Below are 25,219 nucleotides of genomic sequence, written 5' to 3' on the forward strand. Positions count from 1 at the left end.
GTCCAGGGACAAGGATTAGAAGGCAGAAGGGGACAGGAAAGCTGTTGATAGGGAACCCAAGGTTGAGTAAGGACAGTGTTGACGTGTAGTGGGGTTGTTAACCATCTGTTTCTCGTTCTTGACATACTGTCACTCTCTCCTCCTCAGACTTTTCCTTTTCTCCCCACCCTTCTTTCTCTCCTTTATTTCTTTTAAAATAATTTACCTGGTTGCTGTTGTTTAATTATTATTTTCTTGGTCTTGATACCTCAAAAACTGCAGCAGACTTCTTGGTGTAGGCCTCTATACAAAAGTTAATGCAAACTTGGAAATTTTGATGTAATTATTATGGAGTTCAGTTGATACTATTTGTGGTCAGCACCTTTTATATAAATTTATCTTAAGGATACATTTTCTTCCCTTCCTCCCATTATTTCCAACTAAGTTTTACAAAAGTTTATTTTTTACATTCATACATGCATTTTTGAATGATAATATGTGCTTTGTGGACATATTAGAGCCCTGGTGGCACAGTTGTTAAGCATTTGGCTGCTAATCAAAAGGTTGGCAATTCGAATCCATCAGCTGCTCCTTGGAAACCCTATGAGGCAGTTCTACTCTGTCCTGTAGGGTTGCTATGAATTGGAATTGACTTGTCAGAAACGAGTTTGGGTTTTTTGGTATGGACGTATAGGTAATTTCTCTGGAATTCGGGGAGCGCCAGAACCATGTCTGTGGCTGACCATGCCGCGTCCCTTTTCCTACAGCTGTTAAGAAGTTCCTACTCTTTTCATCCCAAGTGGCCATTCGCGGGATCCCGCCTGTCCTCACTTCCCAGAAAGATGTCATGGTTCCAGTCACGAGAAGTCATTCTTTCTTTGTTGGGGTTGATTTTTGGGCCCAAGAGAAAACTATCTTTTTTTCAGATACAGCACAAGATACGATTTGTAGACAAAATATTGATGGCACAGGTGAGTAAGGATTTTTTTTGCGTGTTGTCCCTGTAAGTTTTCAATAATAACAATTATAATAATAATAATAGTTTCCTCAGTAAAACTTTGCATCCACTTCTTAAACAGGGTCTTTTGCTAAGCTAGCTTTTCTTATGGATTAACTTAAAGCAAACACCTTTCCTTTATTTTCAAAACAACTTATAAATGAAGGTATATTTTAACAGTGATAAAAATTAACATACAAATAGTTTTAATGTCAAGAGTATGACAGCTCTAGTTGGCTTGAGGCTATTTCCCATGTTCCAGCAGTCAGCTTGATCCAATGAGATGACCTCTCTAAGGTATCCTGGAATGTCTTTGCTAATGGTTATGCTGGAATAATAATTTTTTAAAAAGACATGAATTATGTGAAATACAGTAAATCAAGTTTTTAGCTGACTGGAATTCTGTTAGAATCTACAGTCATCAGTTGCGGTCAGTCACGCTTTTCTTTGGCGTAATTTATTGGATGATGACATGTGTCTTAGTTATCTAGTGCTTCTATAACACAAATATCACAAGTAGGTGAGCTTCAATGAACAGAAATTTATTTTCTCATAGTTTAGGAGGCTAACAGTCTGAATACAGAGTGCTAACTCTAGGCGAAGTCTCTCTGTCTGCTCTGGGGAAGGGTCCTTGTGTCTTTTCAGCTATTCCTAGGTTCCTTGACTCATGTGTTTGTGCTTGCTTAACGGGCTGTTTTATCTCTGAAGAGATCGACACACCCTACAGTAATACTGCCTCTACGTAACAGTGAAAACCCATTCCCAAATGGGATTATAAGTACAGGTATAGGGTTGGGATTTACAACACATATTTTTGGGGAATGTGAGTCAATCCATAACAACAGGAAGGAACACCACCTGCGAATGGGAGTCGGTACTCCTAATTCTGCTCCCAATTAGGATCACTAGATTAGAGTCCTTCTCAGACATCTTCCAGCAAAAATATTCTGAGATTCTCTGAAGGACTGAATGCTTCTTGATTTAAGATTAATGAGTGCACCTGACGTTGGTCCCATCTGTTCACTGTATTGCTGAGTATACTCACTGAGGGTTCCTCTTAACTGCCTCATACACAGAAGGTGGGTATTTTCTCTTTCATATAGCTAGTGGGTTGAAAACCTGCAATTTGAAATAAGTAGTCAATGTAATGTAGCAACTAAGAGGTCCAGCTCAGCAGGTAGACTGCCTGTTTTGAATCCTGGCTCCCTACATAATCTGGCTATGTAACTTTGGGCAGACTACTTTCATAATCTGAAAAAATAGGAATGATAAAAAAGCTACTACATATCTTGTAAGGTAGTTGAGAGAATTTTAAGTTAATTCATGTAAAGCATCTAGAATAATTCCTGGAAAATAGTAAATATTCAGTAAATGTTAGCTATCATTATCGCTATTATCAATGAAAACCCATATTAACCTGTTCCACTCCACCCCTAACCCAGACCTGCTCTCCAGGGGTAGTTGTTTACCACTTTTTTAGCTATTTCTTTTATTATTTGTCTCCATGTTTCTAAATACTTTGCTTATACAACTATTTCTCGACTTAGCCATTTTAGATATTTACTTCCTTGTTGTAGATGAGGATTTAACTTTCGAATCCTCTCCCCCAATTCTCCCTAAAAAGCTACATTGTACTTGTAGGTTAAATTAATAGTTGATGTTAATATTTGTTAATAAAACTTAATATTTAATATTTATTTACTGCTAAGGCAAGTAGTATTTTGTGATATTCTTGAACGAATTGCTGGAGTTAACAACTGCCCATTTTCGTTCGCTTAGTTTTCTATGTAACTATCATATATTTTCCCCAAATGCTCAAAAGATTGATGAAACGCCTAGCCAAAGACAGTAATATTTCCCCCACGCTGGAGACCTCTCTCCCTTGTTCCAGTTAGGACATGTTTCTGTCTGGATGTGTTGCACAGCTCTTGTCTTCTGATTTCCTGTTGTCAACCTTCCTGTGTTGGAGTCCATGTTTCTGGCAGGCCATCCACTTTCCAGATTTATTTCCTCATTTTGCTGAAACATTATTATCTAGTAGTTTCCTAAGAAGGAGAAATATGGTGGCTTATTTTTTTGGAATTTTGACTGTCTAGCTGTATAGAGAAACTTTTACCACTGCCATTCTGAGCACCATTTATATTGTTATTATTGTGCTTTTATTGTTTCTCTCTGGGAACTTTTAGGGTCTTTTTGTCATTCCTTTAATCTTGAGATGTATGTCCTTCCAATTTTCTTGCCTTTTTTTTTCTTCCATTCACTGTTTCTGTTATTCATAGTAGTAGAATGTTAGCTTAATCCTTTGTTTTTTCCTATTATTTTTTTCATCTGTATCATTTTTTTCTGTGAGATTCAGCCTTTTACTTTTCAACCTTTCTGTTGAATTTTTTAAATTTCATTTATAATATTTTCAATTTTGAAGAAGTTTCTTGTTCTCTGATTACTTTGTTTCATAATAACTTGTTATTGTTTTATAAATTCAGTTTCTTAGTTCTCTGATATTAATTACATTTTAAAAAGTCAGTCATCCTCTGCTTCCATTTTCTTCGGGTTCCTTATTTTTTTTGTTTCATGAAACAAAAGCTTTTTCCAAATTGCTGAGAACCTTGTTTGGTATTAGGGATGGGGCTATAAAAAGCTTACCAGAAGGTCTATATGTGTGGATGGGCCGCCTCAGCCCTCTGTTTTGTATCCCTGAGCCCACAGCCTCTCTGCTTTACTTTCTTCAGAGAATAAGTTCTCTGATCTGTTAGAAGAGGTAGACCAGAGAGTAGCATGGCTGCAGAGGATCTTGGAGGGACCTGGGGGTATAATTGCTCCTTGTCCTCACTTTTAACTGATCCCCCCTTAGTTCCTTGGCCCCTGCCTTTCTGAGAACCTGTTGCTGATACACTGAGGGCTTCTGTGTGTGTATGTGTCCCCTCTGCAGGCATTGGTGGATCCGAACTCCTGACCTTTCGGTTAGCAGCCTGAGCTCTTATCCACTGTGCCATCAGGGCTCCTAATTAAACTTAGCTCTTACCAAAAGGCAGTGCTGTGTTTCTAAGCTACATGGAGGCTAAGTCTCCTGTAGGCGCCTCCACAGGTCAGCTTTGGTCTGCTTTGTAAAACTGGAATTCTCATCATGCCTTTTATCAACTTCATGTCTACCTGCTGAGCAAGATACCTTTTAAAATAGTCTTACAGTCAGTGGTTAAGCCCCTCCACTGAGAAGATTAAGTTTCACTGAGCACATATGCAGAAAATGAGTTGTCAGACATCAAATTAAAGTCAAGATTGGTTGATTGAAGCCCTCAGGGAACCTGCTCCTTCAATTACCCCTTCTCTTCACCACTTCTCTTTTTCTACTGATGTTTCTTCATCATATTTATATATGCTCAAGGCTCTCCCTTCCTAAAAAAATGCAACCCACCCTTAACCCCAGTTCCTTTCTAGTTGTATTTCTCTCTGTTTATCATTTTATGGACAGGGAGAAGTGGTCTTTTATCTCATGTATCCAGTTCTGATTTCCTTTCTGGTATCTTTGCTGGTTTTTTCCAAACTTGGCAACCATGTGGCTGTGAGAGACTGTTGGTGAGAGAGTTGGGCGGTAATAATCTCAGGGTTACCCCCTAGTCGTACCTGGTGGTGTCAGCTCATCAGAGTTGTCTGTGGGTGGTGTTTGTGAGTAGGTGAACTCAGGTATCTCTTATTCACATGTTCTGCAATGAGAAATTTTTTTCTGGAAGGGAGTAAATTCAGACCATACCATTCCAGGTTCTGTTTATCAGAATCGTATCTATTCTTTGAGATCCGAACTCTTGAACAGATAGATTCTAGGTTTATCTCATGTTTTATGTTGCTCGTCAACATTTCTTTTTTTCTTAAGAATTCCACGTGTTACTGAAGTATGCTGTAACGCTGACACAAAATTTAAATATGCAGTAGTAAAATATATGTCTTAATTTAATTTAAATACGCTTAATTTAAACCATGTCTGTATTTTAACTTACAGGAAGAGAAATTCTCACAGCTAACAGGGTGGAAAATGTTGAAGGTTTGACTTTTGACTGGATTTCAAAGAATCTCTATTGGACAGAGGCTTCTTACAGGTCTGTTAGTGTCATGAGAATAGCTGATAAATCGAGACGAGAAATAGTCCAGAATTTAAATAACCCACGATCAATTGTAGTTCATCCTATCATGGGGTAAGTGTGATTATGTTTTCCCAAGAGCTTGAAAAACTGTATGTCTTTTACACTCATTGAAAAGTGATGCCATAGGGATTTGACAAGTTCAACAAATATAAGATTGAACTGTATAAATTGAAATCACCTTAAATTTTATCCCTTTAGCATAAAATAATCACTTTATCAGCTTCAGATAACTTTCTTCTTAGTTTCAGCTTTCTCAGTCTTCACTGCAGTGCGGGTTTTTTTTTTCACAATTGCAGAGGACCTAGCAATGTGATACAGATTCAGTAGAAAAGGAATGAATATGCAGCAGAATTATCAGGAAAGGCTCAAATTCTTTTCCTGCTTTAATGTATTGATATGAAGCTTAGCAAAACTTGCTTAATCATTCAGTAGTTTTCAGATTAAAAAGTCTTTCAGACCACAAAGTTTCATCTTTTACTATTTTATGGTTGGTAGTGTCAGACAAGAAAGGTAAAAGAGTTCACAATATTCCTTTTCAGTGCTTGCCTTTAAAGAACGGATCTGAACTATGCAGCATGTAGTGAGCACTCTACGTATATTATAATCTCATTTAATCCAAAAGCTAGTTTATGAATGAGATTTGTATAATACTCAGTTAGAGATAAAGACTCTGAGGCTGAGAGAAGTAAAGTAACTTGGCCAAGGACCCAGGGCTGTTAAGCAACAGTTAGTATCCAACTTTTGGCCTGTCTGACTGCAAAGCCTGTTTGTCTAACAATCCATATACTGCTTCTGGTGTGGGTGTGTTTTGTTTCAAAAGAACCTTACAAATAAAAAGTTAATGTTTTATCGTGCTTGTGATTTTGGCCACATGTTGATAACGAATGGTCCACTAGATCTGCTAAGCCTAATAACATATAGAGGGAATGAAGTTAGTTACAGCAAGTCTCCGGAGAATCTGTGTTTGTCCCAACGTTAATGTTCTAGATCTGTCACCTCATTTTCTAGGTATATATTCTGGACTGATTGGTTCCGTCCCGCTAAAATTATGAGAGCATGGAGTGATGGATCTCATGCTTTGCCTATAGTAAACACTACTCTTGGATGGCCCAACGGGTTGGCCATAGATTGGAGGTAAGTAATAATTGTTTTCATTACTGAGCTCCCTCTTATTTTGGAACACATGAAGCATACTGGGGTAATATGAGGGAGTGAGAAAATTGATACTGCTTGTCCTCAGTTTTTTAAGGAGGTTATTGGAAAGGATGTAGAATGATATAAAAACACAAAGAACACAGTTGGTCAGCTACTGCTGGGAAAAAGTCTAATGCATTCACGAATAGTCTCAGGACATTGCTAGGGGAACAAGAGTTATAGGAGGTAGTGGAAGGTCAGTATGGAGGAGATAAGTCTTGAACCTCGTTAATAGTGGGACAGGGATTTGATGAATCACTGGTCATATGTAATTTCTTACAGGGTGCATCTTGAGGACAGGAAACCTTTGGAATCAATTAATCAACAACTGTATATTTACTTATATGCACTCTGGGTGAACTTTTAAAAAACAAGATGTCATTTACAGATAGTGCCAAAGTAGTTTATAGGAGACAAAGGGAAGATACGTATTTTTGTTGTCAGTTCAATTTTCAACTCATAATGACTCCATGTGACGAAGTAAAACTCCACCATAGGGTTTTCTAGGCTGTAATCTTTACGGGAGCAAATTGCCAGGTCTTTCTCTCACAGAGCCTCTGGGTGGGTTTGAACCATCAGCCTTTCAGTGAGCAGCCGAGTGCTTAACCAGGACTCCTTAAACATAGATTACTATCAGTATCTTGATTTCACAAGGAAAAAAAATGAAATTTCTAAGACAATTAAAAACCACCTCGTGAAAGTAAATGTATCTTTCTGGGGACCATAAAAATGTTAATTTTTTAAGGAATATAATTTCAGCTTTCAAAACTTCGTTTAATAAACACGTCAGCTAAACACATTGTTTTTGAATGCCCTCAGTGTAAAGGGTTGCTTTGATAGTTTCTGGATAACGTCTAACTTCAGTATTTTGTTATTTTAGTGCTTTACGATTATACTGGGTAGATGCCTTTTTTGACAAAATTGAGCACAGCACTTTTGATGGTTTAGATAGAAGAACCCTGAGCAATATAGAACAGATGACACATCCATTTGGACTTACCATCTTGGGAGGTATGTTTTGAAGCAATGAAACTGTATAAAACTGTGTATTGTAGCAGTAGATTCATCTTCTTGCAATTCCAGAAAAGCTGGTTACATTAGACTATAAAAAATTTTTAAGTGTTCTAAGACGTTAAAGTGTTTTAAAATTGTAATACAGAATGTTTGACCTAGCAGGGAGCTTAGAGATAATTAATCTATTTTCACAATGAGAAAAACTAGTCCTCCAATGGTTACATATTTGCCTGAGAGCACCCAGCAGGCTAATGCTTTAGCCTTATGTCTTACCATGCCCTCCCTATCCAATGCTCTATAGAAGAATCTTGAGGGTTTTTTTTTGTTTTTGCGTAAATGCTTGCCTAAATCTGAACCCTGGTATATAAGTTTCCAAAGAGCCATTTCTAGAGAGTAACAAATCATAGAGAACAATATTACTGATATTTATGGGCGACGTTTCTCACATTTGCAAGAAGCATTTATCAGTCAGTTGTATTTTCCCAGCGGATTTATAAGTGAGCTATGACTAAAAATACTAATCACGTTTTTTCGTTCTTAGAGTATGTATTTTTTACCGACTGGAGACTGGGTGCTATTGTTCGAGTTAGGAAAACTGATGGTGGGGCAATGACCATTATCAGAGAATTCATCAGTAACATAATGCACGTGAAATCGTATGATGCTGACATCCAGACCGGTAAGTAAGATTGCCAGATTCTCTTATATGCATGTATTTATTTGATATGGTGGCTCCTTTTCCCTTTATATACTTATTGTTTAATATAACTCCTGATAGTTTTATATTCCTATCATCCTAAGTGGCTAAAAAGTGTAAGGCTGTGTCCAGTTCTGCTAACCCTAACAGCGTTGCATGATGGAATTCAGGACAAACAGTAATTTCAATGATTGTACTGCTTTGTAGTGCTTTTCTGTATTTAATTAGAATGTTACCTTTTGGCATGTTGATCCCCAAGAGGAAGCTAATTTCTTGTATGGGGTCTGAAAAATGTTCTTTATTATTTGTTTTCCTTCACCAGCCAAACCTGTGACCAACCAAATAGAAATGTGCATAACTTACTATCTCTGTGCATTGCTTTTTCAGGTTCCAATTACTGCAGTCGACCCACCAACCCTAATGGCGACTGCAGCCACTTCTGCTTTCCGGTGCCAAATTTCCAACGGGTTTGTGGTTGCCCTTATGGAATGAGCCTGAGCTCTGATCACGTGACGTGCGTGGAAGACCCGGTTCATGAACCACCAATGGAGCAGTGTGGCATATATTCCTTCCCCTGTAATAATGGCAGATGTGTGCCCAATCACTACCACTGTGATGGAATTGATGACTGCCACGATAACAGTGATGAACACCAATGTGGCACATTTAGTAAGTAGCTGTACACTGGAGGTATTTCCTGACATGAATAGTACATAGAGAAGAGTGCTTTTATAAAACATAAATAAATAAACTTGGGCTACCCATATGGGAAAAAATACCTTTTAGACATGGACTCCAAAAGCTTTTAGGAAGCTAGGCAATAAATATTATTCATAGGTAATGTTACAGATAGTTGCTAGCATTGATTGGGGCCTAATAGCCTAAGCAGAAGGCAAAGTATTCTATTAAAATTAAAAAAAAAAAAAATGAAATAAAGTAAAGATAGAGGACAGTTGATATCTCAAAAATCTCTGTAAAGGTGAGATTAGTAGCAATAGTAACCTGTCTTTTTGGAGAGAAAGAAGACTGACAGATTTGAAAAAACGTGCCCACTTGTGCAATTTTAGGAAAAATTTTCCTCCTTTTGTGTATCATCTTCCTGTGGCAAATTTTTGCCTGAATATTTTTATCTATATGTTTGCAGTTGTGATGGGACTAAGCACAGCTTAGAAGTTAAGGATGGGCCTTAGAGTCACATCAACTAGATCTTGACTCTTGGGCAGATTCCTAAATTTCTCAAAGCCTCAGTTTTCTCATCTGTAAAATGCAGATAATTATATGTACCTCATAGTATTCTTGTAAGGGAAATATATGTAAAGCACTTAGAAAAGTCCCTGGTACATGGTGAGTACTAAACAAATGTCAGCCAATAATAATGTTGACGATGAGGATCTTGTCATCACTTGATCCACATTTCTCCTTATTTTGTACAATGCTTCAAATGGACTCAACAGCAACTAACAGCAATTATCTAATGTAATGAAGCCAGTCAGAAAAAATAAATGTCTTAATGACCCTTTGTTTTTGTTGTAGATAATACCTGTGCACCTTCAGCATTCAGTTGTGCCAATGGGCAATGCATCCCTTCAGTCTGGCACTGTGACAAGCACAATGACTGTGAGGATGGCAGCGATGAACAGAACTGCCCCACTCAAAGACCTGTTTCCTGTGCTGAGAACCAGTACACCTGTGATAATAACCTGTGTATCCCAAAAAGCTGGGTCTGTGACACAGATAATGATTGTGGGGATGGATCTGATGAAAAGTACTGTGGTAAGTTTTGAACTGGTTTCTCTTGATTGGTCAGCCTAACAAAAAGACCTTTGCAGACTTTCCTATAAAACTCACTTGATTTGCATTGCATTTTAGGAAAAATTTTTTATTCCACGTGTCAATTCTATAGCCTGTACCAAATAGGCTATAAAAACAAAGGCATGGACCTGTGTATGGGATGCTTATAGTCTTCCCACAAGTCTTCTGGAAACAATACAGTGCCTGTGGAAACAAACGTCTAGGTAGAAACTGAAAAAAAATTCCTCAAACAGTTCTTCATATATTTAAAATATTTGGCTAGTGTTTTTTCTGTTCATTTGATACAGGCAAAAAGGCAATCGAGGCACCCCCCCAGAGAACCCAAACCCCCCGCTGTCAGAGTCGATTCCTACTCGTAGTGACCCTGTAGGATGGAGTAGAACTGCCCCATATGGTTTCCAAGAAGCTCCTGGTGGATTTGAACTTCTGACCTTTTGGTTAGAAGCCATAGCTCTTAACCACTATGCAAACAGGGTTTTTAATTTCTATCCATCTTGCCCACCTGCTTTTTATCTTACCAGTTTTGATTTCCTTTTAGTTGGTGCTTATTCTCATGTTTGCAATGCTAGTTTAAGGTAGAGCAGATTTCCCTGGGCTAAATTCTATTCTTGGTTGCAAGAGTAGTCAAGTCACTTTTCTTCTGTGGTAGATGAGCTTTAAGACCCCTTCAAACTTCATAATGTGGCTGGAGCAGCAAAGTAGGAACTTGGTTTTTAGAATTATTTTGCTTAGACTTTAGATTAAATCTGGTCATTGTGATCTGTCTACACACTGTTGCTACTAGGCATGTGGGCCATACCCACCATGCTGCCCATTTGGGCTCCATTGCTTAGCTTTGGTCTAGAGTCATGGACATAATAGTACTTTATGAGGTGTAGTCCCAGTTCAAGAACATGATGCTAATTTTCTTAGCGTGGTCTGTTTTTCAAGGTGTAATCACAGTTTCAAGTTCTGCCCTGTAATCTTCCTATACCTGTTTCCAAAAGCTGTCCTGGCTTTGAGTTCTCTGGCTGGTGGAAGGAATCTGGAATACTTTTACAACTGAGATAACTTTTATAGCTACTTAACATTTTCAGTTTGGCTCTGGTACACATTGAACAAGAAATAAACTGTTACTTGGTTTTATTTTTGGGTGACATTAGGATCTATAGAGACATGCCACGTTACTCAGTTTCAGTGTGTGGACCATCATCGATGTATTGACCTAACTTTTGTCTGTGATGGGGACAAGGACTGTGTTGATGGATCTGATGAGGCTGATTGTGGTAAGTGAATTGCTTTGTTTTTATTCATCATGCTTAGAAAACTTCCAATGCGTTTAGCAGTTTCCCCCCAAGCTAATTTCTAATGCTTTTCTCTTCCATCCTTAGTATTTAACTGCACTGCTTATCAGTTCATGTGTGCGAGTGGGGATCAGTGTATTAACAACATATACGTTTGTGATGGTGTTTTTGACTGCAATGACCACTCTGATGAGAGAGGCTGTCGTAAGTACCATATACCCAGCATACTTGAGGTGAAAGAGTCATTCCATTTTTACCAACATGGATATTACAGCAAAAATCAATCTAAATTACAAAGTATTCTCAGAGGAATACAGTATTGAACATACAATAAAGCTGACTAGGCATTACCAAATAATTAGCAAATGAAGTACTTTGAATAGTCTTCTATTTCTGAGGTATTTTTGTTCTTGCTTTTAATTTTTCCTAGCAAATCACAAATTACTGGTTTCTTTGGAACCTCAATAGGGAGGTCAAATCATGGTATAGAAATGGTACTGAGCTGTATTTGGTATGGATTCTAATGAATGCATTCTTTCAGCTACTATTTGTTGAATATTTGCTAAGATAATTAGATGTGGCCTTTGTTCTTAGAGTTATATATGCCCTAGCAAGAGAGATTACAGAAGGTAAGGTCCTTAAAAATGGTACAGATATGGAAGATCAGAAAACAGAACTTCCGTCTGGTTGGAGGGTTCAAGGAGGACTTCCTGGAATATAATTCTGATGAATTTAGAATCTCCACAGGCTGGAGAACTATAAGGGAGATGATTTTTTATCGCCCATTTCTTTTGTATCTTAAAAGGTAGATTTTCACCAATTCTTTCTCCCCAATCAGAAATCTTTAAATCTCTGGACAGAAAGAAAAGTTAGTTAAATTAAACACTCAAAACTTTACTGCCATCTTTTATATGCCAGTTTCATTGGGTATAGCTTATTTGAGGGAAAATTACAGTATCCATATTAAAGATATGAAGTTCAAAATCATCATAACTGTATTGAAATGCACTGGTGGTTCTTTTAATAGAGAGTGAGGATAAATTTTATTATCAAATCTGCACCTGAATGAAAATTAGAAACACAGGAAAAAGAATATTCTTTGGAGTCAGGTACTTATCTTCTAGTTAAGAGTTGCATAGCATGTTCTTAGTTTGTTGTCAGACACACTGATCTGACACATACAAATATTTCTGTGTACCATAGTGTGGGAGAAGAGTTTATGTTATTTCAGATTTTGTTATATTAGGTATTATAACCTACTATGGACCTAAATAATTTTCTCTGAATCTAGTCTGTAAGAGGGATTTTGAATTGCATTCACAAATTTTTCAAATGCTTTTCTTCCAGCAACCAGGCCTCCTGGTATATGCCACCCAGATGAATTTCAGTGCCAAGCAGATGGTGCCTGCATCCCGGAGACCTGGGAGTGTGATGGGCATCCAGACTGCATCCATGGATCTGATGAGCACTCTGGCTGCCTTCCCAAGACCTGCCCTCCAACTCATTTCCTCTGTGACAATGGAAACTGCATCTTCAAATCATGGCTCTGTGATGGGGACAATGACTGCAGGGATATGAGTGATGAGAGGGACTGCGCTACTCAGGCTTTTCATTGCCCCAGTTGGCAATGGCAGTGCCCCGGCCTTAGCATCTGTGTGAATCTGAGTGCGGTGTGTGATTCTACCCGTGACTGCCCCAATGGGGCAGACGAGTCCCCCGTTTGCAGTAAGTTTCTTGACCACAGTTTACTGGTCATAAATTCTTTCTGAGCAGTACCCTGGTGGACATCACCATGTCAGAATCACTGTGTAGCTTTTTAGAAACACACTTCAGTTCATTTTGAGTTCCAATCTGCGTGGGGTTAACTATAATTCAAATAAATCATCACCAGATAATATTTCTCATTAAATCCTTTGCACTTGGTTTTGTGTTTTTACTTCTTTTTATGTAATTGTTTAGGAAAATGAGACTAAGTGATGCCATTAGATTGTTAAATTAAATTTGATTTCTGTTTTTAATGTGCTCATACATTTTTCTAACTTTCATATTTTCTAATTTCAATCAGAGCTTGCCACAAAACAAATGAAGTCTGGCGATTTGTGTTTGCTGTGATTGCAAATGCTGTGATTGGCATGTAATCCTAACTACTGTCCTTTCATTCTTTCCTTTTTAATCAATGCCCGTTCTCAGATGAACCCCAGCCAGGTATGGTTGTGAAGTATCGTGATTTCCTATGTTTTGTGTTTGTGCAGACAATGTCCTAATTATTTTGACTTATTTCCCCTTCTAGTGCATGTTCTGTATTATAACCCCCATAAGTAATTGAGAGCATAGATGGAAATAGAGGGCATTTGTATCCTCAGGCATATGACCTGTCTCTGGGTGGATTCAGTCATTGCCATTTTGGCCCTGAAAGTAAGGAATGATGGTGTATTAGTGGATCAGTGCCCTCTAACGTTCCAATTAACCGTTCCCTTCCATTATTAACTTCCATAGATCTTCCAGTACTTTCTGTTTAATGTCAAAGGCAGAGGAGGCAAGTGGGAAGCAATTAGGTCTGTTTGCATGCTTTATCAATGATAATTGTGTTTCTTGATGTCAATTTTTCCCCAAGGTTCTCTCTTTGCACTAAACAATTATAGCAGAGGGTTGTAGTGCAGAAGGTGGTATAAGTCCATTGGATGTGAAGGATAACAAATTCTCAGGCAAATCAGAGCAGACCCTGAATTGCCTGTGGAACTCTTCCAAGGGGGCATTACATTGAAGGTGTCATGGGACTGTATGGCAAATATCACCTGAGAGTGAATCAAACAAACAAAGATTCCTGACTCTTTCCCTTTGTGATTCTCTTCCTTTATTCTAGACCAAGAGAGCTGCTCAGAGAATAATGCTGGTTGTACTCATCAGTGTATTCAAGGTCCCTTTGGGGCTGAATGCCTCTGTCCATTGGGATTCCTACTTGGCAATGATTCTAAGACCTGTGAGGACATCAATGAATGTGATTTTCCAGGCTTTTGTAGCCAGCACTGTCACAATGTGAGAGGTTCATTCCGGTGCTGGTGTGATGCAGGCTACATATTAGAAGGTGATGGGAGGACTTGCAGAGCTCAAGGTAATGACTGAACTTAAAAGTGAACTAACTCTAGCCAGTTTAACAGCACATCTAGAACTTAGGATCATACGTCATATGTAGGCATTTGACGATGTTGACTAGGAGTCAGATGGAAACCTGGACAGATTACATAACCTTCCAAAGTCTCAATATCTTGTGAGGTTCAGGTGAGGTGATACACAAAAAGATCTTAGCAGTGGAAGATAGAAAAAGAAGTTTCTATAGTGTATTTGGAACCCTGGTGGTGCACTGGTTAAAGAGCTTGGCTGCTAACCAATAGGTCGGCAGTTTGAATCCACCAGCTGCTCCTTGGAAACCCTATGGGGCAGTTCTACTCTGTCTCTACGAGTTGGAATTAACTCAACGGCAACGGGTTTCTTTGTATTAATATATCTTCCTTTTGTTATCAAAAGTATCACATCAAATATTTAAGAGACACTTCAATTAATTTTGTTTTCATCCACAATCATTGCCATTTTTGCATTTTTTCTTGGACAGCACTTGACAGTCTGCTGTTATTGGTGGCAAGTCAGAACAAAATCGTTGCTGACAATATCACTTCCCAGATCCACAATATCTATTCACTGGTCCAAAATGGTTCTCACATTGTAGCTATTGATTTCGATTCAATCAGTGGGCGTATATTTTGGTCTGACGTAATTCAGGACAAAATCTGGAGCGCATTTCAAAATGGAACAGACAGAAAAGTAGTAAGTACATCTCTCTTGAGTGGTTTTCCTGTCTATGGGTATTTTGGGTAAGAGTGTGGTCAGTGAAGGCAGACCTATGATTCTGAATTTCAGGCCATGTGATGGAGAACCTTTCTAGTGGATGAGAGCAGAGGAAAGTGAAGGGGAGCTAAATTAGCTTTAATTTAGTTATGTTTCTTAAGGCTTGTCCCAGAGTTGCAGCTTTTTTGACCTTTGATGGTTATTGTTTGTACTCTCTGTGTGCCAACATTATAACATTTTATAGGCCTGCCAGCTTAGCAAATAGATATAGTTTTTGCTTAATTTAAAAAACCTTTGAGACCAAAGTGAAACTACACACCAATCCAAAAATAGTTATCTCAGAGTATTTAATTCTATTAAACCTTGGTATATTTTTCCTAGAAAATAGTACTGCTGACATGGTGGATTTTTAGCTACATGGGAAGACAAACTTTTCTAATATACATAGGACAAATTAGATGCTTTATTCATATAATTATAATTCATATAATTTCCATGTATTCATTCATTTATTCCCTTTATTTCCTTTTGTCTTTAGATAATTGACAGTGGTATCACCATGACGGAAAGTATTGCAATAGATTGGGTAGGTCGCAATCTATACTGGACAGACTATGCTCTGGAAACAATTGAAGTCTCTAAAATGGATGGGAGCCACAGGACTGTGCTGATTAGTGAAAATGTAACAAATCCAAGAGGACTAGCATTAGATCCCAGAATTGAGTAAGACTTTTTTGGCTTTGTTTCCTTGACATGATTGTAATGGGAGAAAAACAACATGATGCAGCTATATGCATGTTGCAAAATTTAAAATAGATCTTTGTTTAATAAACATCTTTATAGAAATGGTAGGCAGACGGTTGTTGCTATCCCTCCTTTATCTAAAGTAAATAAGAGCAATTGGTTGTGTGCTTTATCTTAAGTCCATATTGCTTTATTAGCTTGGCAGTACAATTACATTCAGCGATATTTCATAGACGGACCAGTTTGAATTTACACAGATCCTATAACTTAGACTCTATTCTACAGGACGATGAATTAGGCCAGTTATTACAAGTAATAACTAACAACAGGGCTCTGCTCTGATGACTCTGTAAGTTGGTTCTGACATAAGTCGAATACCTTTTTTTTTCCAGTTTTCATTACTACTGCCTTTTACTATCACTGTCTTTATAAATCTGATCTTTATTTGTCTTTAGGGGTTGGCATGAGAAGGATAACATCAGCAAATTACACACTGCAACATTGTATGTAGTACATCTTGCTAACAATTAGTTGTACAAGAACACAAATACGTCGTAGATTGGGGACTACTTGTATTCAATGTGGTGCTAACTTCCAGGATATTGTAATTTATGATTAATCCCTGTTGATTAGTAAATTGACTCTTACCTTAGACGTGACAGGGTAGACAAACAAGGACAGATAGCTTTTTCTAAATCAACTGTTTATGGGTTGTACACAAACATGAATTGACATTGAGACATTTCACTGTCATAATGTACTACATGTTTTATGAACATTATAAAAACACCCAGATGACTAGCGATTGCATTATGATTACAATTTGTGACACTCAGAGGAAATAATAAACACTGTGCAGATGAACTGAAGATGATTTATTTTAAGCAGATCGTAAATATGATCTATATTTAAAGGAAATGTATCTCCTCCAATAGGTAACTACATTCTTTTCACAGTGACCATCTATTGTTCTGGTCTGACTGGGGCCATCACCCTCGTATTGAACGAGCCAGCATGGATGGCAGTATGCGCACTGTCATTGTCCAGGACAAGGTCTTCTGGCCCAATGGCTTAACCATTGACTATAGCAATAGACTGATCTATTTCACGGATGCTTATCTTGATTACATAGACTTTTGTGATTACAATGGATATCATCGGAGGCAGGTGATAGCCAGTGATTTGGTAAGTTGGTAGTGAGAAAACTAAAATTACAATAGTGGTTTTGTAGAAAACAGGTGGAGTACTAAGAAAAAATTAATCTGACTTTTGAAATGTCTATGTAAAACATTGTCCAGTGATGGGTAATCCATCCTTTTATTACTAGTAGTAATAATAGTTCATGGTCAGATTGTGCCCTGGCCAGAAAAGATTAATTGCTCTTGTGATTTTGTTATCTATAGATGTGAATCTGTTGCTTCTATATCTTTAAAAATAGTGTTAACCAAAAATTAATAATTCAGTTACATTTAAATTTCTCAACTAAATCATAGCCTGCCATGTATTTCATATTTTTATTCAATGAATTTATTTTCACAAATCAAACGGGCAAATGCAATGAAAGGGCTGTTAATAACTTCTATTTAAGATTTCCATTGTTTTATAGTTCATTGTTTATAATTCATGTGACTTGAAGAGACCCTAGGAAGGCATCCTTACTTTAGGAAATATGCGTCTAAGCTGTATCAGATGGATGGCAGAATAAGATGGTAGAAATAGCACCAGACAAGGAGTGGTGATAATGTGTGTAGAGGATGAGAAACCTATAGATAGGTGCTCCAGATAAGTTATCTTACTTTCTGTTTTCATTTGTAAAATGGATGTCCAGTGTAAAAATGTATATGTGTAAATACTTTAAATTAGTTGGGTAAACCAAACCAAACCCATTGCTGTTGATCCCAACTCATAGCAACCCAATAGGACAGAGTAGAACTGCACCATAGGGTTTCAAAGGAGCAGCTGGTGGATTCAAACTGCCAGCCTTTTGGTTAGCAGCCATAGCTCTTAACCACTATGCCACCAGGGTTTCCATTAGTTGGGTAGTAGGATATAAAACAAGTGTATATTTTATGTCTTGTCTCTGTACCTTTATTAAATAATCAAATGGTAAAGGAAAACATTTTCTTGGGTGGGCATCCTTTTAATTGTAGGTGAGGTCTCATTGTTCTTTCTGCTTCACAGATCCTGCGGCATCCCCATGCCATAACTCTCTTTGAAGATTCCATGTACTGGACTGACCGCTATACTCATCGAGTTATGCAAGCCAACAAGTGGCATGGGGGGAACCAGTCAGTCGTAATTTATAATATTCACCAGCCCCTTGGAATTGCTGCAGTTCACCCTGTGAAACAGCCACCTAGTAAGTGATACAGAAAGACATCTTGCCTATCAGTAGCTTGGAAAACATGCTAAATGCACACTATTGCAGATCCTTTTGTTTGAGCAATAGATTTTCCTTTCTTTTTTTACTAAATGTCCCGCTCCACACTTCCCCATTCCTAACATTTCCGTTACTTTTATTTACCATGGAGAACTCAAACCTTATATGTAACAACAACATATCAAAATGGAGTCATTTTCCTCTTTGACCTTGATTTGAGGTTGTTTCCTCAGCTGAGAAGAATATAGACCAGATAGTCCCTTAGATCCTCTTATTTCTACCAGCTTATATATTTTGGCAACGTTGCCCTATAGGTCCTCTGGCATTCGAAGTCATCCTAGGATGTGTGCTGGCTAGGTAATTTAAAAATTTGGCCTTGGTAGTGTTCTTCTCAAATATCTCCAATGGCTCTGCTACCTCCTGGCTTCTTTCATCTACTCTCGCCATACTGGACTTCACTAAGGTTCAGCAGCTAGTGTACTTCCCACCTCTGAACATTTGCACTAGCTCTTCCCTCTGCCTGGGACATTTCTTCTCCATATTTCTGCATGAGTTGCTCTTCCATATCATTTAGTATTCTGCTCAAATGTCACTTTGTTAGGGGGGCCCTCCTTCACCACCATATCTAAAATATCTTCCCCACCAAGATGCCATCAGTAGAGAATAAAAAGTTGGACGAGAGTAGGTAATTGTCAAGGTCACTTAGCAAACTCACAACTTGGTTTCATTTAATGCAAAAGGAAATTGATCTTTTTTAGGTCAGGGAAGGAGACACATTGCTATTACTAAGGTCCAGATTACTCAGTGGCTGTTTGTTCATAATCCGATTATGGACTGGATTGATCAGTGACATAGGGCAAATAACTCTTTCTTCTTATTCTTCTTATGAGTTTTATGTTCAAAGCGTGACCCTGGGGAAGGTACTTGTACTTCCAAATACTGGGATCCTGGGGGAGGATAATAACAGCTTGACTCTGTTGTTTAACTTTCACCAATGCTTTCTTTTCTTCTTCTATTCCAGGTATAAATTCATGTGCTTCTTCCCCCTGCAGCCATCTATGCCTGCTTTCTTCGCAGGGGCCAAACTTTTACTCTTGTACGTGTCCTTCAGGATGGCTTTCCTCTCTTGAGTCTGTGAATTGCTTGAGAGGTACAGTATTCCCTTTAAGTGGCATCCCGAGCATGTAGCTTGTCCTAGTTTGTGCAAAGTAATGAGCCTTTAAACTCACCTGCTGACTGAGAGAGTACTGTGTTGTCTTGGACTCAGCAGGTATCTATGTAGTACATGTTGTACGAAGTGGTTTAACTGAGCACCTTGGTTGTACTATGATTTCTTTATATAGAGCTAATGTTATGTTGCATGTGATTGAACAGTATTAAACTTCATATTTTCCCTCACGTTTCTGACAAACTATGATAATTATCTCTTTTTTATTCTTGTAACCAGTGTAGATAGTGAGTATTCTAGCCTAAGTCTTCTGATTCTAACTTCAGTACCTTTACTATTCCTATCTGATACTTTGTATGAAACTTTCATCTCACCCTAGAGATATTTTACTGGGTTAATTGAAGAGTATGTTGAAAGTATACTAAGAAAGGAAGGAAAAGATGTAGTCAATTCACAAAAGAGATTTCTCTCAGAGTATGTACTTCAAGTATAAAATCATTCATAAAAATCATTCTCCATTGCTTAAAACCTAGGTTTCTTTCATTTCTCAGTAAGAGGAGTGAATCTGTTTAGATACTGATAAAAATGGCTGTGGACCACTTTGATCAGTTAAAATTAAATTTTTAATAATAAAATATTCCTAAATTAAGAGGTAATCTAGTGAGAAAATTAGTTTTCAAATGGAAAATATATATTGAGTCCAGGAAATTTATGGTGTTCACAGATTATGCAAATGTAGGCTTACTGAAAATCAAATCCTGTCAACATGTAATATTTTACAATGATACTTTCATGATGAAAGATTTTAATTATTGGTATTGCTTACAAAGGGGTTGGAATTTGCCATTTTTCTTCAGAGACTTATTATGCACCTAATCCTTGTTGACGTGGTTTAATTTAGTTTGTCTTCAGAGTCTTTCAGCAGAAGATTAAACTTGGCTATAGACATTTTGGATACAAAGCATTCCTTTACCACAGAAATCTTATTGGACTGTGCATTGGGGATTGGTGTAATCAATATTACTAATCTGATGGTGACTGATAAGTGTTAATTCTGGATAGTACCTTTTGTCTCACAAATAACTCCACTAGTGTTTTTCTGTATCTCCCAATTGGTTTCTGAGTATCAGCTGGGTAAATGAGCGCTCAATATATGTTAACTAATTTGCACATTTTTGTTGGTGTTGATCAGTTTGTGTGTCTGTTGTTTTCTTTCCAATACAGCACTTTTAAAATCTATTTTATCATTCATTTATCTGAAAATGCCCTAATTTAGCCATCATTTTTTTGTGTGTGTGTATTTTTTTTCTGTTGTGCTTTAAGTGAAAGTTTACAGTTCAAGCCAGTTTCTCATACAAAAATTTATACACACATTGCTATGTGACCCTAGTTGCTCTCCTTATAATGTAACAGCACATTCCTCCTTTCCACCCCAGATTTCTCGTGTCCATTCAACTAGCTCCTGTCCCTTTTTTCATTCTCATCTCGCCTCCAGACAGGAGCTGCCCATTTAGTCTCATGTATCTACTTGAGCTAAGAAGTGCTGTCTTCATGAGTATCATTTTATGTCCCATAGTCCAGTCTAACCTTTGTCTGAAGAGATGGCTTCAGGAATGGTTTCAGTTCTGGGCTAACAGAGTCTGGGGGCCATGTCTCCCAGGGTCCCTCCAGTTTCAATCAGACCATTAAGTCTAGTCTTTTTACTAGAATTTGAGTCCTGCACCCCACTTTTCTCCTGCTCTGTCAGGGACTCTTTGTTGTGTTCCCTGTCAGGGCGGTCACTGGTGGTTGCCGGGCACCGTCTAGTTCTTCTGGTCTCAGGCTGATGGAGTCTCTGGTTTAAGTGGCCCTTTCTGTCTCTTGGGCTAATATTTTCCTTGTGTCTTTGGTGTGCATTATTCTCCTTTGCTCCAGGTGGGTTTGGACCAATTGATGGATCTTAGATGGCCGCTAGCTAGCTTTTAAGACCCCAGACGCCACTCACCAAAGTGGATGCAGAACATTTTCTTAATAAGATTTATTATGCCAGTTGACCTAGATGTCCCCTGAAAGCATGGTCCCCAGACCCTCTGACTATTAAGCTTGGATGGTTTATCATGTTTTTAAGGAAGTAATGATATACTGATACATGTTGAGGGAGCCCTGATGGTACAGTTAGCTTGGCTGTTAACTGGAAGGTAGGCGGTTTGAACCCACCAGCCACAATTGAAAGATATGGTAGTGTGCTTATGTAAAGATTTACAGCCTTGGAAACCCTATGGGACAGGTCTACTCTGTCCTGTGGGGTCACTACGAGTTGGTTTGGTTTGGATATACCTTGGAAAAGTCCAGAAACCATTGTATGTGTAGCTGGATGGTTAGTGACCCAGCAACTCACTGAAATGTATGGAAGACCCGGGATTGTTTGATATATCTACTGTGTGTTATAGGAATTCTATTCCTTATGATGGTAACAGTCTACTGCCTTCCATTTCTCTAAATGACTGATAATGAATGTTTTGCTGTTTTCACAGATGAAAAACCTTTCTTAATAACTGTAAGACAGCATGTAATTTTTGGGATCTCCCTTAATCCTGAGCAGAAGAGCAATGATGCTATGGTTCCCATAGCAGGGCTACAGAACGGTTATGATGTTGACTTTGACGATTCAGAGCAATTCATCTATTGGGTTGAGCATCCAGTAAGTTTTAAAAACCATTCAAAGTGCATATGTTGTTCTCAAAGAGCCTGCTGGCACTGATGTCTTATTACAGGAAAACTTTAATAAAAGGGAAATGGTCCAGAAATTAAGTTTTTTGATTCACTGAAATGTAAATGTGAGTTTGGCCTGGGACAAAGATCAGGAACCTCTTTAACTTTAGGATAATAAACAAATTTAAGCCATTGGGTATTATTATTCATTCAGTAGATATTTATTGAGTGCCTCCTATTTTCCCTGCATTGAACTGGCTGCTTCAGTTGCAGAATACATGCTAAGAAGTGGAAGCCAGAAAGCTTGCTCTTCAGGAGTTTATAAGCTAGTAGAAGATATTAAGACTAGCATAGAAAAAGATAGCTCAATTCTAGGTAAAGCATTTGATGTGGCTACTGGGGCCTTCACCCAGAATCTTTGCCTCGAAGATAAAAACGTGTACTCCTCCATTCCCTTTGGGCCCCTTTTCATAACCTGGGAGGACAGGGCAAGGAGAATACTAATGAGAAAGAAATGAAAAATATTTGTGTGTTTGACAGTTGTCACCTCTACCTAAGATATACCCTTGGCCTCCTCACTCCTTATGCCTGTAATAATTATTCAGAGGTAGCCCGAATGGTAAGCCTTGTGTATTCCTGTGACACACACTGGCAGCATTAGTGTTATACATAGTGAGCCTATCTGATGGAACTGAAAATTTGCTGCCTTTTTCAAGTGACATCTAGTAGTAGCTGCAATGAACAAAGTGTTTTCATTCAGAAGCTGTGGCCTTGGAAGGGCTCACCTTCTGCCGTCTTTCTTTCAAGGGTGAAATTCACAGAGTGAAGACAGATGGCACCAACAGGATGGTGTTTGTCCCTGCATCTATTGTGGGATCTCCTGTAAGCTTGGCCTTGGATTGGATATCAAGAAACCTTTATTATACCAACCCTGCAACTCAGTCAATTGAGGTAATGATTCCATAATATTACTTACACAAACACTGGTTTCTGATTCATGTAAAATCTATACTCATGAAATGCTTTCATATGGGAAGGGGAAGCAATGTTAGTATGGACTATCAAAGTCTCTGAAACTAAGGTAAAAACCACTTTAATGGGTCCTCTGTCCTATTTTGTTTCCTCTTGTTCCTAAAAAAGGATTTTAGATGATTTACAAACATATTTTGTGAAGAATTCAGTGTGAAGATTATGGTAGGAGGGAAATATTTGCTATTTTTCCTCATCTAATCTTCAATGCTGTTTCAGTTCTAAACCAAATTCATGGTTACCTATGTTCTTAGATGCAAATCTTTCCATGGCTCCAATACAGTGAAACAGAAAGTAGAAACTTGATTCTAATTCCTTTGATACTATCCTCTTTGAGATAAGAGCTCTTGCTACTTTAATTTCCAGAAGAAATTCTAGATGAGGAGTAGGTATGAAATCACATAAAGTAATTCAGAGGTAACTTGACTAGTATTGGTTTGCTCCCTTCTGGGACAAGGTTAATATGATGTAAGGGATTATTATTCATAATTTTGGAAATGAAAATTCATAAAGAAAAGGGAGGGTTTTGTGAGAGGGACGATTAGCAGGGCCTGAGAGACCCTCAGATATGAAAATGAAATTTGTGACAAGGGACAGCACTGTATTTCTTCCACTCACAAGCTGTTTGACCTTGGACAAATTACTTAAATTCTCTGATCCTCTGCTTCCTTGTCTATAAAATGGGGTTAACAGCTCAGTAAGTAAAAAGTAGGTCATAATGCTAAGGTACCCTATGAATTTCAGAGCCCTGTTTCCCTTAAATCATCAGTATATTTAGAATATCCGGAAAAGATCTATGAGAGTAATGATCCAAGGGTAAACTGCCCTTTTAGTGTTTTCACTGGTTTCTGCTTTAGTCATTTTCTAAGTAGTTTTGATATAAATTGTAAGTGACTGTTTCAGGTAAATGTTAGATTACTTAGAAAGCAGGAAGAGGGTTCACTTATCTCTACAATAGACTGTTCAGCATAAGAGTAATTCATATTTAATTTCAAATTGAAAATAAGAGAAGCATTGAAGAAATTGTTTTCCACTAGGGGTAGCTGTGTGCCCATTCACTAAAAGAAATTATTTAGTGGCAAAGTGAAGTATGGCTGAGTGAGAGAGAGCTTGATGTATTCCAGAAAACAAGGAAAGGAACTTTCCTTGAATCAAAGAGCACTTAGTCCTAGGAAAAAGGGAGAAATTGTAGCAGAGAGAGGCAAACTGAAAAGGAAAAATTGTTTTAGTCCAAGTAGGAGGGGAAAAATACAGAAGAGAGAGGAAGAAAAGGAGGGGGGTGGGGTGGGCAGAAATACAAATACACACATAAATATATATCTGCACTGAAAAAGAATTTTAGAGAAAAAGCTTAAGGTACATTTTCTAACTCCTTACTCTTTTTCCTCTCCTCTCAGACTGTCTGAGATGAAGGAGAACAGTATTCCTCATTCCCGTAAGAAATTGATGAAGGAATACAGTTTCTATTTCTGTCCATATTTCTATGGCATGTTTCAGGGCTTACTGTTGTGATTACTCTAAAGGAATAATATAGCAATAATAATAATTAAAAATATATAACATTGGGAAAGACACTAAACCTCTTTTTTTCCTTCATCTGTAATATGGGCCTGATACTGGTATCTACCTCACAGAATTATTGTGCCTGCCCACTCTGTCCTGCTTCAATAAAAAAAATAAAAAAACATGTGAGACCCGCAACTCAATGGGACTGTCTTGTTCTTCCTGTTCTTGCACGTTTTCTGCCTTTGACGGAGTACAGTCTTAATACTTTTCTATTGTTCTCTATTAGTGGAAAATATTTGAGTTTTCCTTCTCTGACAGGTTTCTGTCTTTACACAGTTTCCAGCTTTTGCAGGTTTTACTGTATTATGTCACAGTCCTGTGCATGCTGTATGGGAGGTAGCATTACCTTTCCTCAGATCATAGAGTTAGGAACTGACAGGGCAGGGATTTGAACTTAAGTGTTTTAACTCAGGCCATTGACTTGGAACAGAATTCACATGATTTTGACCAACTGTGTTTGCAGTAACATACCACTTAAATTGCCATGACACGGTCACGGGGTATGGGATTGCTGTGGAGTTCGCATTTGTCTTCCAGGGTTTTCTCTTAGCTTAAGTTTTTCTTAGGACATGTTTGCAGTTTTTCCAAACAGTAGTTCTGTATGTTTTACCCATTTAAATCAATTTCATCTCCTGAAATTTTAGGTGAATTGAAAATAGGAATTGGGGAGATAATTTTGCTGTTCC

General features: G+C 37.9%; 1 protein-coding gene across 1 annotated transcript in view; it reads left to right on the top strand.

Moving 5' to 3' along the window:
* The window catches only part of LRP2 (LDL receptor related protein 2), a 153,320-nt gene that overhangs the window by 60,416 nt on the left and 67,685 nt on the right, over positions 1 to 25,219 (top strand). The window contains exons 16-33 of the mRNA XM_012555290.1: positions 747 to 950; positions 4,971 to 5,163; positions 6,121 to 6,246; positions 7,187 to 7,317; positions 7,862 to 7,999; positions 8,405 to 8,686; positions 9,551 to 9,790; positions 10,972 to 11,094; positions 11,200 to 11,316; positions 12,460 to 12,837; positions 13,976 to 14,224; positions 14,723 to 14,934; positions 15,494 to 15,678; positions 16,656 to 16,884; positions 17,881 to 18,058; positions 19,101 to 19,229; positions 21,761 to 21,927; positions 22,746 to 22,889. Coding sequence (XP_012410744.1) covers positions 747 to 950; positions 4,971 to 5,163; positions 6,121 to 6,246; positions 7,187 to 7,317; positions 7,862 to 7,999; positions 8,405 to 8,686; positions 9,551 to 9,790; positions 10,972 to 11,094; positions 11,200 to 11,316; positions 12,460 to 12,837; positions 13,976 to 14,224; positions 14,723 to 14,934; positions 15,494 to 15,678; positions 16,656 to 16,884; positions 17,881 to 18,058; positions 19,101 to 19,229; positions 21,761 to 21,927; positions 22,746 to 22,889 — 3,425 coding nt within the window. The remainder of the gene's footprint in view (positions 1 to 746; positions 951 to 4,970; positions 5,164 to 6,120; positions 6,247 to 7,186; positions 7,318 to 7,861; positions 8,000 to 8,404; positions 8,687 to 9,550; positions 9,791 to 10,971; positions 11,095 to 11,199; positions 11,317 to 12,459; positions 12,838 to 13,975; positions 14,225 to 14,722; positions 14,935 to 15,493; positions 15,679 to 16,655; positions 16,885 to 17,880; positions 18,059 to 19,100; positions 19,230 to 21,760; positions 21,928 to 22,745; positions 22,890 to 25,219) is intronic.

The sequence above is a fragment of the Trichechus manatus genome, unplaced genomic scaffold (genome assembly GCF_000243295.1).
Source record: "Trichechus manatus latirostris isolate Lorelei unplaced genomic scaffold, TriManLat1.0 scaffold00037, whole genome shotgun sequence".
Classification (NCBI taxonomy): Eukaryota; Metazoa; Chordata; class Mammalia; order Sirenia; family Trichechidae; genus Trichechus; species Trichechus manatus.